The sequence below is a fragment of the Odontesthes bonariensis genome, chromosome 13 (assembly GCF_027942865.1).
Source record: "Odontesthes bonariensis isolate fOdoBon6 chromosome 13, fOdoBon6.hap1, whole genome shotgun sequence".
NCBI lineage: Eukaryota > Metazoa > Chordata > Actinopteri > Atheriniformes > Atherinopsidae > Odontesthes > Odontesthes bonariensis.
In genome coordinates, this window is record NC_134518.1 from 3314221 (window position 1) to 3333975 (window position 19755).

At 41.5% G+C, this 19755-nt stretch overlaps 1 protein-coding gene across 1 annotated transcript in view; it reads left to right on the forward strand.

The window, feature by feature from the left end:
• The window catches only part of abhd18 (abhydrolase domain containing 18), a 30579-nt gene extending 17497 nt beyond the window's left edge, over positions 1–13082 (forward strand). Inside the window, exons 11-14 of the mRNA XM_075480836.1 lie at positions 70–278; positions 4684–4811; positions 8658–8820; positions 12376–13082. Coding sequence (XP_075336951.1) covers positions 70–278; positions 4684–4811; positions 8658–8820; positions 12376–12433 — 558 coding nt within the window. The 3' untranslated portion in view covers positions 12434–13082. The remainder of the gene's footprint in view (positions 1–69; positions 279–4683; positions 4812–8657; positions 8821–12375) is intronic.
• The last annotated feature ends 6673 nt before the right edge of the window (positions 13083–19755 follow it).

A 19755-nucleotide genomic window follows, 5' to 3' on the forward strand; every position in this document is an offset into this window, starting at 1 on the left:
AACGTTTCTCTGTTTCATGCAATACATGTAATATAGCTATTTTTTGTTCTATGTGTCCATGTCTGTTAGGCTGATTCCTTCAAGATGAAGAGTGAAGACACTTTAGGACATCTGCTTGGTCTGCCTGGAGATCTTAGAATGTCAGTAGGCCAGCATTTCAAAGTAATGGGGGAATCAGAAATTGGTGGAGGCCTTGAAGGGCAGAGGGCTGGAGACAGAGGACATCGCTTTTTGTCATCAATAAACAGCACTGGAACAAGTACAGACCATCTGGCAAGGTAATCTGTGAAAGATTTCGTCAATGAAAAATGACTGAAAGTTTGAGTCTTAAGATTCACTTACACAGCTTTTGTATTGAACTGAGAGAAGACCCTTGTAGAACCCCCTTATTTGTTTCAAGATAGGTTATTTGAAGAAATTACTACTACCTGTCCAACTACCTGTTGGACAATTTTCAGTTAAGTTTTATTAGTAAAGCACCAAATCACAACAAATGTAATCTCAAGGTGCTCCAAAGAGACTGTCCAAGTCAAGACAATTTGAATCCAATTCATTGTAATCCAGTCATAGTCAAATCCAATTTATTTAAATGCATTGTATTTTCTAAGGTTTTGTTGTGATAATGTTTCAAATGAAGGTTAATGCGAGGTTGAGTTGATGTTAGTTGTGGTCTTGCATGCAAACTAAACATCCCTCTTTTGTTTAAGATTAAGATTAAGATTAGCCTGTGACCTTAAACAAAAGTCAAGTAAGAGGAAGTCTTTGTTAACCAGAATTGGACACCCAGACAGGGATTTTAATATCCCGCTCTGAATGATCTTTTTGTTGTGGTGTAGAATGTTTACTGTTGGCTTTCACATGCTGGCAAACGTGCTTACACAGACAAAGTGCCTCGAGATCTCCAGGTAACATGTGGGCTACACATCCCCCATTGGGATAGCTTCTGGCTAACGCATGACTTATTGAGCACATGGCAACAACTGCCATCTTGTGCCATACACACACACGCCTACCCACCCACACACACACACACACACACGCGCACACACACACACGCCTACCCACCCACACACACATGCGCACACAGACACACACACACACACGCACACACACGCCTACCCACCCACACACACATGCGCACACAGACACACACACACACACACACACGCCTACCCACACACACACACACACGCGCACACAGACACACACACACACACACACACACGCACACACACACACACGCCTACCCACACACACCCACACACACACACACACGTACACACACACACACACACACACACACACACACACGCACACACACAAGCCTACCCACACACACACACACACGCCTACCCACATACAAATACACACACACGCCTACCCACCCACACGCACGAACACACACACACACATACAGACTAATGATCTGTCTCACATTGCTAGCACATTGCACGTTTTGTACTTAGTATTAGCTTAGTAGACAATAATATTTATTTTTGAAAGTACCATTAATTTAATCATTGTGCCATCTTTATGACATTTTATTAAAGTAGTGGATAGTCGCACTGGTGCTCACCAGCCTTCGACCTCCCCCCTTTCACTTAGTGTATAGTCTCAGGGTGCTGGACTTAAAGGGATAGTTTGCCTCTTTTGACATGAAGCTGTATGACATCCCATATTAGCAATATCATTTATTAAATTTGATTTACCCTCCGCTGCGTCCTGTGAGCCGAGTTCCGGCCTCGTTTTGGCGTTGACAAAGGTAGTTCGGCTAGTTGGCTGGGGCCACAAAAATAAAGCGTTTTGCTTCTCAAAACAATATGCGTTCAAAAGAGTAATACATTTGCATCACAAAATCGTTCTCCAGGAAAAGTCAGACCTTACAATCGCTTGTGTCTTGACAAGACACAAATGCACAACTACAGGCCTGTCTCAAATCTCCCATGTTTAAGTAAGGGCGTGTTCAGACCAGGAAAGTCCGATAGTTCACTTGCTTTGGTCCGAACCTTTTTTTTTAATTTTGGTGCGGTTCGCTTTCAGACTGTACATTTCAGTAAACGGACCAAAATATGTCAACAAAGCCACGCGCCCTGAAGTCGTTCGGCTATTGGTCAGAATCGACACGCGCAACACAAAGTGCTAAGTTCAAAAGTGAATGTATTCATGGACGCTTTCCGTGCCGTTATTGCGTTTAATATAATCAAAACTATATGTTTTTTCAACGTTTTGCTATTTTCAGAACTGTGTAATTACTATGCTGCTGTAATTTATCAACAACGACGACAAAGGGCAAGGCTCCTCTTCGGCCCACGTTTGTCCCCTACTCATTTTCGGTCTAGAAATATTATTTTCGGTCTTTCGTTAGCTTTACCACAGCCGGTCTAGTAATTAGAAGAACGACGCTCTGTTCTGTTACCTAGCAGCAGACAAACGGATGCTCCCGAGGTACAAAAAAGCAAAAAGTCTGGGATTAGGTCCGGTCTGCTTTCACACCTCCAAAAGATCCGCACCAGGGTTCGTTTGATACGGGCCGAGTCCGACCTTTCAGCTCGGTCTCGGTCCGCTTGTTTGGTCCGGACCAGAGTTCGTGGTTTGTATTCAGACCATCCCAAAAGGTCCGAACCAACGAAAATCTGGTCCGTTTGGTTGTTTGGTGTGAATACGCCCTAAGATCGTTGAAAAAAGCGTTTTTTCAACAGCTTAATTACTTTTTAACACAAAATAACTGCTATGATACCTTCCAGTCAGGTTTTAGACTGCACCACAGCACTGAGACTGCTCTGACCAAAGTGTTTAATGACATATGTCTGAATACAGACGGTGGAAAAATGTCAGTCTGAGTTTTACTGGATCTCAGTGCTGCATTTGATACAGTTGAACACAATATATAACTGAAACGTCTGGAGAACTGGGCGGGTCTTTCCGAAACTGTACTAAACTGGTTCAAAACATACTTAGAGAACAGGAAGTACTTTGTGTCATTAGGTAACTTTACATCTGAGCAGACAAGAATCACATGTGGAGTTCCCCAAGGTTCCATCCTGGGACCTCTTCTCTGTAACATCTACATGCTCCCACTGGCACAGATTATAAAAAACAACAAAATAAACTACCATAGCTATGCAGATGACACGCAGATATATATTACACTGTCACCAGGAGATCGAGGCCCTGTACAGGCTCTTGGTAAATGCACTGAGGAGATTAATGACTGGATGTGCCACAACTTTCTCCAGCTAAACAAAAACAAAACTGAGGTAATTGTCTTTGGAGCCAAAGAGAAATGATTACAGGTCACCACAGAACTTCAATCTATACACCTAGAAACTACCAACCAGGCCAGAAATCTGGGTGTAGTGATGGACTCAGACCTAAACTTGGAAAAACGCATTAAGGCAATAACAAAGTCAGCCTACTATCACCTTAAGAATATATCAAGGTTAAAAGATCTGATGTCTCAGCAGGACCTGGAAAAACTAGTCCATGCCTTCATCTTTAGGCTTGATTACTGTAACAGCATCTTTACAGGTCTCCCTAAAAAAGGGGGTTAGACAACTGCAGCTCATTCAGAGCTCTGCTGCTCGAGTCCTCACTAAGACCAAAAAAGTGGAGCACATCAGTCCAGCTCTGAGGTCTTTACACCGGCTGCCTGTCCATCAGAGGACAGACTTTAAAGTTCTGATGCTGGTCTATAAAGCTCTGAATGGTCCAGGACCAAAATACATCAGTGACCTCCTGACACAGTATGAGCCTTCCAGACCCCTCAGGTCATCTGGATCCGGTCTTCTATCAGTTCCCAGAGTCAGAACCAGACATGGAGAAGCTGCATTCAGCTTCTATGCTCCACATGTCTGGAACAAACTCCCAGAAAGCCTCAGATCAGCTGGTTGAAGGTTGAAGACACACCTATTTTCAGCTGCATTTGAATAAAGCTCCAAATCTGAAGCTTGAGTTTCAAAACTTAATCATTTTTTAGATCCTGATTTTATCTGATTTTATCTATTGTTCTTATTTCTTTCTTTTTTGTTTAAAATTTAAATCATGCTTTTTATTTCTACTGTTTTAATGTCTCTGTAAAGCACTTTGAATCGCCTTGTAGTTGAATTGTGCTATACAAATAAACTTGCCTTGCCTTGCCTTGTCGGCAAGGCAAGGCAAGGCAAGGCCGACATGTCAAAAGGCCGAAAAGTTGGTTATAAAATTAATGAATACATATTTGCTTGATTAGCTCCTTTTTGTGCCTTTAGCTGACAAAATGTGAAATGTATCATACTAATATTTTTTCCTTTCGTATTTTTTTTGGGATTCATTCATTATATAGTTAAAATTTTTCTTTCACCAAAAAAACCCAACAAAAAACCCATACGCCTAGAGGTAGAAATGCCGAGTTGACATTGAATACATTTCCACATTATGTGCATCCAAAGACCTGAACATGGTGCCACAAGATTCATTGTGCCACATTGTAAAAAAGAAAAGAAAAAGAAGTTATTTGGCAAGTACTGTGCTTTGAACTTTTTGCTTTTTGCAAATTTTGCTCTCGCAGTTTTTTCATTGTTATTGTAATTTCCACTTATTTCTTGTTTCTGTGTTGTTGTAATTATACTTTTTTTGTTTTAGTCATCATATAGGTTTAATCTATCTTTATATTTTTTCCCTTTCTCTCTCTTTTGATAATTGTAGTGTTCACAGTGCAAACCATGGGAAGAAGACAGTTTCAGCCAGTTTCTGTCGGCCGTCGCTGCACTTGGAGTCTGTCGGCTTCATGAAGGGAGTGATGGATGAATGCACACACATGGCTAACTTCTCTGGTAGGTTATATGATGCAGCAAGGATCGTGATCAGTTAAGGGACAGAAAAATAGGTGATAGGATGAAAACAGGCAATTAAGCAGGAGCAGTCTTTAGAATAGGTCCAAAAATGCAACATTTTGATCCCTCAGGGACAACACACACACATGCAGTATTCTGCAACCTTCATTTTAACGCTGAGCTTTTATAACAGAGGCAGTTTTTAATCCTATCTAACCAGCAGGATGTCAAACCAACATCAAACTATGCTGTCAAAGACAACTGTACTGTACTTTTATAGATTTGTCCAAGTCATTTTACACTGTGCATCAGGGCATCTTATGTCAGAGGCTTTCAGACAAAGTCCTCTTTGACAAAGCTGTGGACTGATTTTCGAGCTATCTTTCTAGTCAGAGGCTGTTTCTACAGCTTAGTGATCTTGCATCTATTTATCTGAACATCACCAAAGGTGATGAGCTGTCACCTTACCGTGGGGTGGGGGGTTTGCATGTCTCAAGGAGTCTGGGAGCTATGTTGCTTTAAGCACCTGGTAGGGCCACCCAAGGCAAACAGATCCTAGATGAGGTACCAGACAAAGAACAACTCACAAGACCCCTAATGAAGAAAAGGTTTGTTGGACAACGTCTTCCTTTGTCCGCACGTGGGTAGGGATGGGAATTGATAAGATTTTTACGATTCCAATTCCATTTTCGATTCTGCTTAACGATTCGGTTCTTTATCGGTTCCCTTATCGATTCTCATTTGGAGAAAAAGGACAACAAACCGGTCGATTAGCATCAACTTTGTTTAGTTTAGAAGTAACACGAGTCATGACCTTACAAACCCAACAACGGTGAGGTCCACATTGGTCTATCATGGCCTGGGTAATTTAACTCTTCCCTGCTCTGGTGAAAGGAGAACCTGGAGGTAGACGTGAACTGGGGTTAGTACCACCAGCCTCTGGCTCTGAGCCAGTCAGGCTCTGACTCTCATGATTTCATCTAAATGTAATGCAGTGTCAGAACAGTTAATAGCACACTTCAATAAAAGAAATTTATTACACCCCATGCAGTTTGGATTTAGAGCTAACCACTCTACTGACACGGCGTGTTGTTTTTTTATTGAGCACATCAAGGCAAATCTGGACAAGGGAGGAGTAGTGGGTGCAGTTTTTAGATCTGCGAAAGGCATTTGACACTGTAAACCACCCAGTACTCCTCTCCAAATTAGCTAGCTTTCAGTTGTCTCCAAGTGTATTGTATTGGATTGAGTCTTATCTTTTAAATCGTTCCCAGTGTGTCAGGATAAAGGATAAAACATCATCCCTCAGAGCATGCTCTATGGGGGTACCGCAAGGTTCCATTTTGGGGCCACTTCTGTTCAGCGCATATATCAATGACCTCCCATCAGTATGTGATGATGTGGAAATATTGATGTATGCTGATGATACAGTATTGTTCACACATGGCAAAGACTCAGAACAAGTTGCAAACACACTGACACAAACTCTCACTAAGGTTACCAAGTGGTTGACCAATTCTTGTCTTACACTTAATACTGATAAAACTGTCACCATGTTTTTTAAAAACAGATGTAAACTAAAGTCTGTATCAAATATATATGTAAGTGGAGAACCGTTAAAAAATGTTGATGAGTTTAAATATTTGGGAGTGACTTTAGACTCCACACTTACTTTTAAGAAACACATTAAAAAACTGGGCAACACTGTAAAATACAGCATAGCAAATTTTAGACATATTCGCAATTCCCTAACTTGATGCGGCAAAGATCTATGTAAATGCCATGATAATGTCTCATTTACACTACTGTATGGTCTCAGGCTACCAAGACTGCCATGAAATCAATTGCATCACTTTACAAACAAGCTCTTAAAGTTTTGGACAGACGTCCCTCTCAATTTCACCACTGTGTCATACTGGACAAGTATAACTTGCTCACCTTTGACGACCTCATTCTATATTCTGATATACGCCTCATGCACAAAATTATCCACAATACAGCGACCACCTCTGAAAACCTTCATCCATCCTTGCTCTGAACGCATTAGCAGAACAACTAGATATACCAGCAGGGGAAACTGTAGCCTCCCAAGTCGGCTCACTGCATTTGCACAATCTGCTTTTTCTTTTAGAGCAACTAAGCAATGGAATACCCTTCCCACCCACATAAAAAACATTGCAAATTTCTATACCTTTTCACGTGAAGTGAAACAATGGCTTTTATGTAATCAGTCTTGTCACCACTAATAGATTTGCAGTGCACATGACTGTTTTGACATTTTGCTGAGCATTTGCATATGATAATCTTTTTATGTTTTGTGTGTGTGTGTGTGTGTGTGTGGTCTTTGCCTGAGTGACTGCTTCTATTTTATTGTATTTTATGTTTTTATGTTTCTAACCTGCCCAGGGACTGCAGATGGAAATTAGCTGCTAAGCTACAATCTGGTGCAGGTCATCTCTTTACTTTGTAATTAATGTACTTTGCACATGGTCCCTGACTAAATAAACTAAACTAAACTAGAAGGAATTCATTTAACCTTAACCGTTACTAACAGCAGGTTTTACAATGAGGCAAATGGCGCTAACATGATAGGCAGTGTTTGTTAGTTAGTTACCTGCAGTGTTAGCCAAGGGCATGCTAACGTTGCTAACGTTGCTGGGTTCAGATTCATTCATAGTTATTGCATGTTGGTAGTATTTCCTCCCTTTGGTGAAATATTCACTTTGCAAGTTGCCCTGTTGTCGTCTTTTTTAGGGATGTGTAATCAAACTTTCAAGCGTTTGTAACGCTTGGGCGCCATATTTACTGTTGACTGCTGGCTGCACTGGACTCGCCACGCAACGTTGCGTGGTGATGTCATTCGCGCCCACTGGAATCGATAAGGGAATCGTTTGCAAAATTGCCAAACGATTCCAAGGAATTGAAACACTGGGAACCGGTTCTCAATAAGAACCGGTTTTCAATTCCCATCCCTACACGTGGGTCACCGGGGCCTTCCCCTGGAGCCTGGCCCGGGGGGCGGGGCCCAGCAGCGAGCGCCTGGTGGCCGGGCTTGTGCCCATGGGGCTCGGTTGGTCGGGCACAGCCAGAAAACATGACGTGGGTCCCCCTTTCGATGGGCTCACCACCCGTGGGAGGGGCCAAGGGGGTCGGGTGCAGTGTGAGCTGGGTAGCAGCCGAAGGCAGAGACCTTGGCGGTCTGATCCTCGGGTACTGAAACTGGCTCTTGGGACGTGGAACGTCACCTCTCTGTTGGGGAAGGAGCCTGAGCTGGTGCGCGAGGTTGAGAGGTTCCAGCTAGACATAGTCTTTCTGACTCATTGCTGCCCCTTGTGTCTACACATATATCTTTGTGTGCGATAGAGAAACCATACATGACTGTATTTAAATATTTCCTGAATTGGCGATGATTTGATGGTCTGTGCCCCACAAAAGATGTTATGATCCTGAGAGGCTGCCAGAAAGAGCTATTCAAAGATAATTTTTTTAATTTCTCTTGGTGTAAGTGTTGTAAGCTGATGCTCTACAGACGTTGATTAGACTTTACTGAAGGAAAAACTTCCCACATTTAGTGCAAACAAGGCTGTTTAACAAATGTTAGAGTCAGACAAAATTTACTGAAAGAAATATTGTTCAGAAAATGTGATGATGTATGTAAACTGGGATATTATTGTAAGGTTGTGATGGACTGAGTTATTTTTTTTGACAAAATTAGAATTGATGAAAGTTGCTTTCTTAACATTTTTGTGTCCTGCTCCAAACAGTGCACCTAATATTGTTTATGTGCATTATGTCATAGTTGTAGCATGTGTACAGAAAAAAAACTGTCCTCTCCATCTCTCCTAGTCCCTGTAGACACCAGTCTCATCATTGTGGTCCAAGCCAAAGAGGATGCGTACATTCCTCGTGCGGGGGTCCTTGGTCTGCAGGAGATTTGGCCTGGATGTGAAATCCGGTATCTGAACGGAGGCCACATCAGCGCATACCTGTTTAAACAGAATGTCTTCAGGTAATCCACACTATCCAAACTTCTTTTGAGATTTTCTGAGTCAGGCAAAAGCTGAATTAAACACAACTGAAATGAAAACATCTACTGTATTACTTCTGATTTATAATATTGTTATTTTATACTTCCCTCCTAGAATAAGTCACATGTGCACTAGAAAGAAAAACATGCTCAAATCTGTCACCTTGTTCATGTGTCTCCTGCAAGCTGATGTCTGTACTCACACCAACCTTTATAGATCAGGTCATGCCATCTGCATCTGTGTGTGAGTGCAAAGGTATTTGTTACATTAATAAATTGTCATGTCCAAGTCCACAAAGGTCCTTTGACCCTCCGTCTGTGTACATCTCATAATCTGTGGCAACATAGACATCCCACTCTCAACCCCAACTCATCAAATATGGCTGCTTGATAAGATCAAATAGCTAGATGTCATGAGATCTTCCCAAATGATAAGACACTGCTCCCTCCCACACCTTCTACCTAAACAAATGATACTGAAACCCTGAAAACATTAAAAGGTCGAATTAAGGTGTAACATTGGATAAGAGTGTAACAACAACAGAGAAGTCGAGTTGTCACGAGACTCAAACTCTGGTTTCCTGGCCAGAAATCCTTTAACTTATTCTCCCTCTACATTTCCAACATTCAAATGCAGACTTTATCCGTGGTTAAAAGCTTTTTCACTTGCAAGATGCAGGTCAGTGCCATGTGCATCAAAACAATGGGCCTCATGCAAGAACATTTTCGTATTTTTATTCTAAATTTCTCTCAATTTTTTCGTACGAAGGTCTCGTACGAACACGCCACGTCAGATTCAACAAGCGCTCTTAACTTCGGAAAAAGTGTGTAAACGACCTGCGTAAATGATGAATCACACCTGTGCGTATCTTAAGTTCACGTGCACGAGGATAGTAAATTTGCATACTCCACGCCCAAAATGATACCATATAAGGCTGTGCTTCCTCTCTCCTGTGCCAGGAAGTGTTGAGTGCTGAGAATACGGGCTCTGAGATTAAAGTTCTGCTTTCAGAGATCCAAAAAGGAAAATCTGTCATTTTTAGCAGTGTAAGCAGTGGACGGGACCTGCTAAAGTGAAGAAATGGGAAGCAATTAGGAGTGCTGTTAATACCATGTCCGCGAAATAAAAAAATAAATGGTTTCATATGAAAATGGCTTAAAAAAAAAACGTCTCGCCCTGGCCAGGCGCTCGATGACTGCAACTAAAGCCGTGCAATCAGTTGTTGCCTCATCATGATGGCTCTTTGATGGGGTGGTCCATGAGGGGGGTCTTCTGGCACCACACCTTCTGGTCTGCCTGGGCTGGTTCAGGTAGTGGGAGACCCTAGTTCATGGCAATATTGCGCAAATCTGGCATGCCTTCTCTGGGCTATTTTGCCCCCCGCTGTATCGAGACACACCCACCTGGCCTTCAGCAGTGCGCTCCACGACAGCACGGGTGCTTTGATGCGTATATGTGTCTCGTGCTCCAATTATGATTGGCAGTCCAGCCACGGCATGAAAGTCCCTCTTAATTTGTACTTGTTGGACAGCGGTGTATGGGTATTTGATGTACTGTGGGTGATAAACTGATGAGAGCTTTGACGACTCACAGAGGACTGGGACACCCCCGATCTGTCTCCAATCTCCCTCTGAAAGGTTCCAGTGGCCAGAAATCCAAGGGTGGTGAGGACCTGGACGTGTGGTGGAATTGGGTTTGATCGGCGTCTTTCTCTCTGGAGTTGTGGCTCTAGCAATTAAGCTGCATATTTGCAGAAGCACAGTCCTTGGCAATCTAAATCACGATCTCAGCCATTCGTCTGTCCCCACACGGTCTCTTCCAAGAGCCTGACGCGCTAAGGCATCCAAAAGTAGCAAGTCAGCCGCTGGTTACGCTTCCCGTTATATACAGATTCAAATTAACCTTCGATTAGTGCATATTTTAAGTCAAACAGAATAATGTCAGCATCATTGTTGGGTATAATGTATATTTATTTATGTTTTCTTCAAAGTAATTAAATATACAATCCATTAGTCAAGCAAACGTGATTCAAATAACAGCGGACTATTTTACGAAACTCCTCCGACAGGTCTGGATCACTCGTAAATTCTGTTCGTACGTGAAATACGAAAAGATTGGTGAATGCGCAAATTCTCTTCAATCACTCGTACGGACGATTTAAGAACAAATCTGTGCGTACGAACGGTTCTTGCATGAGGCCCAATGTGTAGGGCATAAAAATGTGAGGCAAAGTGCACCTGACCAAGCATCCGGATGTGACTAGATGGTTCGGAGAATGTGTTGAAGTAGCTGTTGGTATTGTTGGCACATGTGTGATTCAGGAGTTACTGACCATATCCCAGAGTGAAACAGTGTGGGCTGGTTTGGGGCAAGGCTGTGTGAGGAGATTTTCTCTCATTTTTAGTTGAGAATAGGCCTAAAAAGACAAACGGATGTTTTGTAATTTCTTACTTTAGTAAGTACAAGAACTTATCTTGTATGCTGTCTTGAAACAATTTTCTTTATACTCCTAAACTTGCAACATATTGCGAGGACAGCTTACATACTGCACACAATGTAGGAACTGAATAATGTGCGCATCCACAATCCAAATTCAGAGTCTGCATCAGTCCACTGACATGCAAACTATTCGTCTTTCAACATTTATTTAACATCTCATTCTTTGTTTTCAGCACCTTCAATTTTTGGGACTAATTATTTATGAAAAATAATGGACAAAAATGTAAGAGAGCATTTTCTGGTATTCATTTATTAAAATGTTCCTTGTTTACGGGTTAGGTTATAGCTAAGGATTACTGGCATTATTAATTACATTATCTAAAGGTGATTAATACATTTGAATGGAATTTCTTTTCTCTTATCATAAGAGTTTGAATAAGGGCGGCTGGACTTCTTGGATCCTGAAGATGTTTCACGTCTCATCCTGAAAGTTCTTTCAAAATTCAATGAATAAACGATTATTAGAGTCCGGGAAATTGTTTGGAATTGAAGGAATGATGGATATGATGCTCATTGCAGTTAAATTCTTTAGGAACACATAGTTTAGTCCCACAGAGACGGGGAGGAAGTATTCACTTTGGTGCTGCTGGTTCTTGACATTAGTTTGGTGTATGGGAGCACTTCAAAACACAAAGAGGAACTATGGAATGGATGTAAAACTTCTGTACACCGTCAGGACCTGTCCAGATTGAAGGAGAAGGATTTGGACTTTTGAACTGATAAGATGTGCTGATTAATTTATATAAAACCTTCAAAATACCTTTTTAATGCAGGTTGTAATGTAAAAAAAAATTGGAAAAATATCTAAATATTTTCACATAATGTACTGGCACAATCTTGGTGTTGGTCAGCTGAACTCAACACTTCAAAGCAGCGAGTGAAGTCAGTGGTCAGAACCTAAAAAGGTTTGATAGCTTCTGTTTGTGTTCATTCCAACTTAAAAACCGTTTCAAAGACTTATCTTTTTTCGACATGGTTTGACAGTCTTTCATTGTGTTATTACTTTAGAGTAATTGGCATATATGTTTTATTTCCAGACAAGCCATATATGATGCATTTAATAGATTTTGCCGGAAGTATCCGAACCTGCACTAAACATGGGAGGCTGAAGCCCTGTGAGCCACGTGACTGAACAGAAGAAAACTCTACGTCTTCAAGTGTCCCCATACAAAAAGTTTGGGGGTCAAGATGATGTTTAAGATTTTCAGACTGTCCACAAAGCAGTGGCACCTGAGCACGGCCTCTTTGTCAATCCTCAAATTTTCTTACATCTGCATGGAAATGGAATTTGCCCCGCAGCAGCCAGAAGAATTAGGAGTGAGTGAAACTGTTGCAGTGTCTTAAGTGTTGTACAATGTTTTTGCCAGTGTGTGGTTGTCAACCTTTAGCCTTCCTGTGATAAGCCAATGGTAACACACAATAGTACTTTTTGATCTCCTGTTTTTGTAGGTTTCATTGTGTTTCACAATATTCCACCTCTCTCTACATGGAAAAACTTTATCGTAGGTTACTATACTGTACGATAAATTACAAGACGAAAGGAGAATTCTTAATGCATTACTGATGAGAAAGAATACCTTTATTTAAAGGTAGAGTAAATAAACTCAACTCTTCCCTGCTGTGTGTGGAAAACTGTATAATATTACATTTTTTGATGAGATTGTATTTGCAAACGGATTGAACTAACAGATGCCCATTGTTTGTATCTTTGGCAAAATATTAAACCACCATGGTATTAACAAAAGTCCTCTTGAGTTTTTTTATTTTCTCGCTTGGAGACGAGAAGAAGTCCATCATCTGACTATCGAGCAGTGCTCCTCAATTCCAAAACGCCTGATTCAAATGGAATGACTCCCCAATAGCTCGTCCTCAAGTTTTGCCCAAGCCTGTTAAAGATCCATTCATTTGAAACAAGTGTGCTAAACATCTAAAACATGTTGGGCAAAATATGCAGTCGAACACGGCTAAAGGATAAAAAGAAATACATAGATCAAAGAGAATTACTATGGTTGTTTCCATCAACTATTTGTAGGAATAAGCTAATTAAGCTTTTAAATAGTCCACTTTTCCTCAGCTAGTCATTGTCCGTGTGCATGCCTATGGGCCAGTATGGTTGCTCATCCTGAGAGCAACATGGGGTTCATCGACTTGGACACAGAAGCTGGGGGGACTTGGCAGCATAGTCTCTGGACAGGAAACGCACATATTATATGACAATATTACAAGTGTTAAGTGACATTTTTATGTATGTGTATATATATATACATACATACATATGTATGTATAATATATATACAATATATGATGTACATAATTGGTCATATTTTGTCTGGTAAAGCAATTGACAAACTGTGGACAGGTTGGAAGTGTATCTTGGAGGGAGACTTTGCCATAAATGTGTCGGGGTGTTGTTTTTGTAGCCTGGCAACGACTGAGCAGATGACGTCACAGACGGTGTCAGCAGTGACTGCAGGTAATATATAAACCATTACCAGAACAACACTTTTGAAGCTGTAATTTTACAGCTCGTAGTTTAATGTCCTGGGTACAGATCCTCTCCCTCACAGTGACATGTCCAGGATTACACTGCTGTGAACAAGCACTGTGATACCTCCATCTTTGCTTTTGCCACTGCTCCTAATGTCTCTTTTTTTTTGGTGTTGGAGTATATTTTCCTGCAACTATGAAACAATAAAACACAAAATACTGCATTCTCAATGTTTTTCTGTCTCTTCCTGAGTGCTCCAAGATGGTCCATTTTATTTGCTAGTGATTGGACATTCCTCATCAGGATGTAGGGAAGACCTGGCCTGAACCTCCTCCAGCTGTTTCTCTGTCTTCCTCCTGCCTGACATCACCAGTGTTTCATCTTTAAACCATCAGGGATTTTGTGTACTTCTTTAAGAGAATGAACTAACATTTGGAGAGCTCAATCAGCTGCTCCCCATTGTAAAAACTTCAATAACCTCATGATAGATTCTGGAAAGTATCGGAAGCATGAAAAGAATCCTCTCAAGTAGCATGGCTTCCAAACCAGCTTGATTAAAAAAAATAATAATAATAATTATTATGTTTAGTGGAAAAAATAGCAATGTGGAGAACGAAAAAAACTTAAAATAAACACAATATGAGGAGCTACTGCAACCTACTGCCACTTTGATCCGGCTCATGCAAGCCTTTATATATGGAATCCATACATCTATATGTAATGATAATTTAATTAGATTTAATTAAAAAATTTTTTTAAAAACATCCCAGAAAAAGCAGTTTGAATTAATTGACAAAGTACAAGAACAAAGGCAGCTTCCACTGTAGAAAATATCTTAAATCACAAATAGTACCTGATCGTCTTAACGCTACTTCACACCAGAACCCATTCAACGTTTCCAGGAATGTTGTGTTATGGTGACAAAACATACTGTTTGTCAGGTCAAGACTAAAATGAGGAGTCACATATATTGAAATGTGTAATTAGTGGATGGATGCTAGCATCTGGTTAAATTTTCCCTCTGCGATGCTGTAATGTGTATCCACTGGAGAATAGAACAGCCAATTTGGGCTTATAATAGGTGAAAGGAAAAAGGAAATGATGTACAATAGTTTTATGATTATAACCTAAATTTAATGATAGAGATGGCTTCATGAATGCCAACTCATGTTTTAAATGTCCATTAATAAGTGAGCCTGTTTCAAGAAATCAGTGAAAAGTATCAAATTAAACAAGTCTTGGTCATTGTCATTTAGGCTACTGTTAGGTCTACTGGAAAAGACGTCAAGTTACATTTACAGGTTACAGGTTACATTTTTTTTTAATCCATTCAAATGAATGGTTCACTGTCTGAGTGACTAATACCTCACTCAATATATTATTCCTCACTAGGTCTTAATTCAGCACTGGGTGGTAATTATCTGTACGTTTAGCTGGCATGAAGTAGATGTTTTTGAATGGGTCGTCCTCAGCCTTCTGCAGAGCTTAAAGACCTGAGCCATTCATGTGAATCAGGTGTGCTGGAGCAGGGAAACATGGAAAACATGCAGGGCGGTGTGCCTTGAGGACCAGGGTTGGGAAACACTGGTTTAGCATTACACAATACACACTATTCCACCTAACAGCTAACAGTGTGCACTCACACACTGTTAGGTTCCTCTGGGGGGTATCAGTCACCTTTATCATGGACTTATTCAATCAGGTGCGGCAAACTTCTCAAGTTTGTGGGAAGAACACCAAGGACTGTGTCCACAAAGTCCTCAACAGGTATGTCTCTACATACAGTAGGAATTTTGTGTGTGATGTTTGGATACTCAATTTCAACTTTATTTTCTGGATGTGGACCAGTCTGCATGCCAGCCTTCATTTGCCTTTTTTCTTGCTTAATCCTTGGAAATGTTGGAAAAATGTATATAGATTTTCATTTTGAGTAAACAACGTTTTATAGACTTGTATTAACTTGTACTGTTAACAATAAAAAACTGTTTTATAGACAGACATGTAGTGTGTGAACTTTGCTTAGTGTGGTACAAAGTAATGAAAGGCAACTGTGAGAAACAGGGTGCTCTGGTCTTCTCATGCAGGAGAATGTGCAACCACTCAACACGTGAGGAACTACATGTCCCAGGGAAACATTTGTTGCATCTTGCTCACAAGATTGCTTTACGTATGCTGATTGTAACGAAGCTGTGTGATAAAAAGAACTACACGGGGAAAGTCAGACGGAGTCGTTTAAGTACGGGTGAAGGAGTAAGTTCTGTCACTCCGTCAGGCTCCCTTTGCAAGTAAAAATACAATCTTGTGTGTGTGTTTTGTTGATCACTGGGGTTGTCTTGAGTGAACTGTGTTCCAGCTGGGTTAACTTTTAGACCCAACACAACCCCTTGGTACATATTTTGCATTTCAGTTTTTTATGAAATTTTCAATCTTGGATATTAAGTTGGAACTATAATACACTGTAGAAGAAAAAGTTCCATCTTTTACCCTTAAGACATTTTTTGCACTATTGACTCCCATTATAACATCCATTTCTGATCTTTCTCTACTTGTTGGCATAAAACAATGTCTGAGCATGTCATAATAGGTGAAAATTAAACAAAATTACAAGTTCACAACACAACACATTGGTGTCTTAAAGACCAGCTTTTCAGAAAAGAGGGGGGCAATCTAGGATACACTGATCAACGAAGGGGGAAAAGGGCAAGAAACCTTTGGAGAGGACAAAGGTTTACAAAGCAATACAAGGTAAGGCCATATTTCATGTTGACTAAGAGAAGAAAATGAACCCCTGCCAGTCTGTAAATAACTTGACTGGACAAAACATTTCCTCTCTTGTTGACGTTAAAAAAAAAATACAATGCCAACTGTCTACCATGGCTATTCCTAACATCTGCTGAGATCATTTTGTATTAATCCAGTATTGGTAGTGCGTGCATAGGCAACCCGTTTTTGCTTATGGGGACTTGTAGATTGCCTTCATATTTCTAATCACTGGTCTTGTTCTACTCCTGCAGATGGAGTCAGCCACAGAGGACTTAATCAGGATGTGTTAGTCAGAACATCTGAAGCACGCACCACAAAGACGTGGAGGACTCATAGCCGACTGGGATCCTTTTTTCTTTTTACCTCCCAATTTCATTAGTTTTACTGGTTGTTGCCTGTGATGACTAAAGATGAAAACAGAAAGACACGAGTGGGGATTGTGATTTATTTGTAAAGCCTGTTGTGTATAACTGTAGTTCCAGAAGGTGGAGGACCTGTTCACTGGACCAGTTCATTTTCCTGTAGCTTCCTTTGGCTCAGCACCAGATTTGAACAGAAAATGCGTTTCCAGTTTTCTGCTGCTGAGACAATCAAATGAACCTGTAGGAAAATGAACTGGAACAGTACATCACCCTCTGAAATGGCACTACAGTTACGCACAGAGCCTAGAAGCAGTAGGCATATAAAAAATGTTTAAAATGAGTTTAAACGTTGCGTAGAAAAGACGTCCACGACAACCCCATTTGGACTACGACTAGCCCCGATCCGCAGTCTATTGCTCCGGTTCCGTTTGGCAGTCCAGCCATGGTGAGGTGGCGCAAGCAGTGGGGAGGAAGCAAAACAAAAAGAAAAATATTTATGGAGGGAATACTAAGTAATATCTGTCCGACAGCGCCACCTCGGGAATTACACCCAAGGAAACAGATTGAACAGTTAACTATAAGGCAGCCAGGTCCGTCATTAATGTGGCATGGAGACATGGTTGCATTTTAAAAATGCACAATTTTATTTAGAAAAATACTCATTTTCTCAAAACACCAAACCATTCATACCAGGAGGGGGAGCAGCATCAGGGCCGAGGCCTACTGGTGGCCACACACACACACACACACACACGGGGGGGGCCGCCACCAGGGACACCACCTTCAGCTCTCAGCACCTGAAAGGACAACAATTAGTGGGATTCATCATTCTAACCCATGTTTGAATGGACTTAGGGGTCCATTATTTTTGTTTGTCTGTTTTTTGTTTTCATTTAGTTTTTGAGGATCGAATCGAGGCTGGAACTCGGCTCACAGGACGCAGCCCCCTGCTGCGGGGTAAGAAAATGTTCATAAATGATATTGCTAGTATAGGACGTCATACAGCTTCATGTCAAAAGAGGCGAACTATCCCTTTAACATCTCCTTAATTGCCATGCAGATGTCCTCTCCTCTTGTGCTCGTCTGAAGGGGAGTAACACCTGACAGGTCTTCACAGAACACATTCTTGTCTTTGCTGAAGAACCTTCCATAAACTGATAGCTGAGCATTGTCAGACACATCAGTGGACTCATCTGCAGCTGAGCCTGCACATGATGCCTCATGGATAGCTTCATCCAGCATCCAGGATAGCACATCCTGGGCTAAGATTTCTGCTTTCTTTGTGGTTGATCGAAAACGCGACATTCATTCATAGTTATTGCATGTTGGTAGTATTTCCTTAACCTGACTCACGTCATCTGGCTGCGTTCACCAACTACACGCGGGGGCGTTCATACCAGAGGGCGGGAGTCAGGTAAGTATTTCCTCCCTTTGGTGAAATATTCACTTTGCAAGTTGCCCTGTTGTCGTCTTTTTTAGGGATGTTTAAGCAAACTTTCCAGCGTTTGTACCGCTTGGGCGCCATGTTTACTGTTGACTGCTGGCTGCGCTGGGGGCCATTCGCGCTCACTGGAATCGATAAGGGAATCGTTTGCAAAATCGCCAAACGATTCCAAGGAATTGAAACACTGGGAACCGGTTCTCGATTCCCATCCCTAAACAGCAACATTATTCATGTCTCACCATCAGAAGGACACGTTTGCCTCCATGTTTGTCTGTCTCCATCTTTGAATGGCGCTGTGTACTTCTTCCCACAACCCCCCTTGTCCCAACAAAAGGTTATTGCTGTAGCAACCACTCACTTAGATGGCCCTGATTTCTGAGTGGAACAACCTCTGTCATTGCTGCCTCTGTGGGAACTGAATCACCTAACCCGTTTTACTCTCTAAAGCCCCGTTTCCACTATGCAGTCCGGTACGGGTCGCCTCAGAACGGTTTGCTTATTTCAGTGTTTCCACTACCACCAAAGCGTCCCGGTCCCATGGAACCCGTTACCATTTTTGTAACCCTTCTGCTTGGGGTACCTAGCACACAGGACCGGTTCCCTTGGGGAGGAGCCAAAGCACTGCGAGCTGGTGATTGGTCGAGCATATGACGTCATCGACGTAGTGACGCTTCGGCACGCACTCTGCCCACCCCTGAGGGTCCCCTTTGTACAGTGGGAACGCAAAGCTGGCCCCAAAGCGACCCGAACCGTACTGAGAGTGGAAACGAGACTTATGTCTATCTCCCTAGGTCTACCTGGGACGTACCTTGGGAAATTGCCCCCCCATGGCAGACAGGTCCTCTCAGCGGGCTGTAGCTGCATTGGCACGTATCAAAATGTTTGCAGAAATTTTTTCAAGTCTTTAAATATGCTCTAATCAATATATGGGTACATAATCACTTGTAAGAGCAAATTTTGATCCATAGTGGCTCACTGCCAGGTAAAAGCACAGAAATGCTGAAAAGCCACACCACATGTTCATAACAAGTCCATACTTAACCCAACTGAAACAATGAATTACATTAAAAAAAACATATTCCCATGAGCCTTTGGTGCTCAACTGCAGACACAGTATGCAACTTTTGTTCAGAATACAGGGATAAATCCATGATCCATTTAGATCATGGTGTAATGGTTTCAGATCTCTGATTATACACATCAAGGGCAGCGGTTCAGTTAAGACTCCCTAACGTGGCAGAGAAAAAGTATTACAAAAACAAACACTGAAAAATAAGCCTCACTTAAAGAAAAATAAAATAATTTGCCTTTCAGGGCCCACATAACTAAAAAAAAAAAAAAAAAGTGGGCCCTGGAGTTG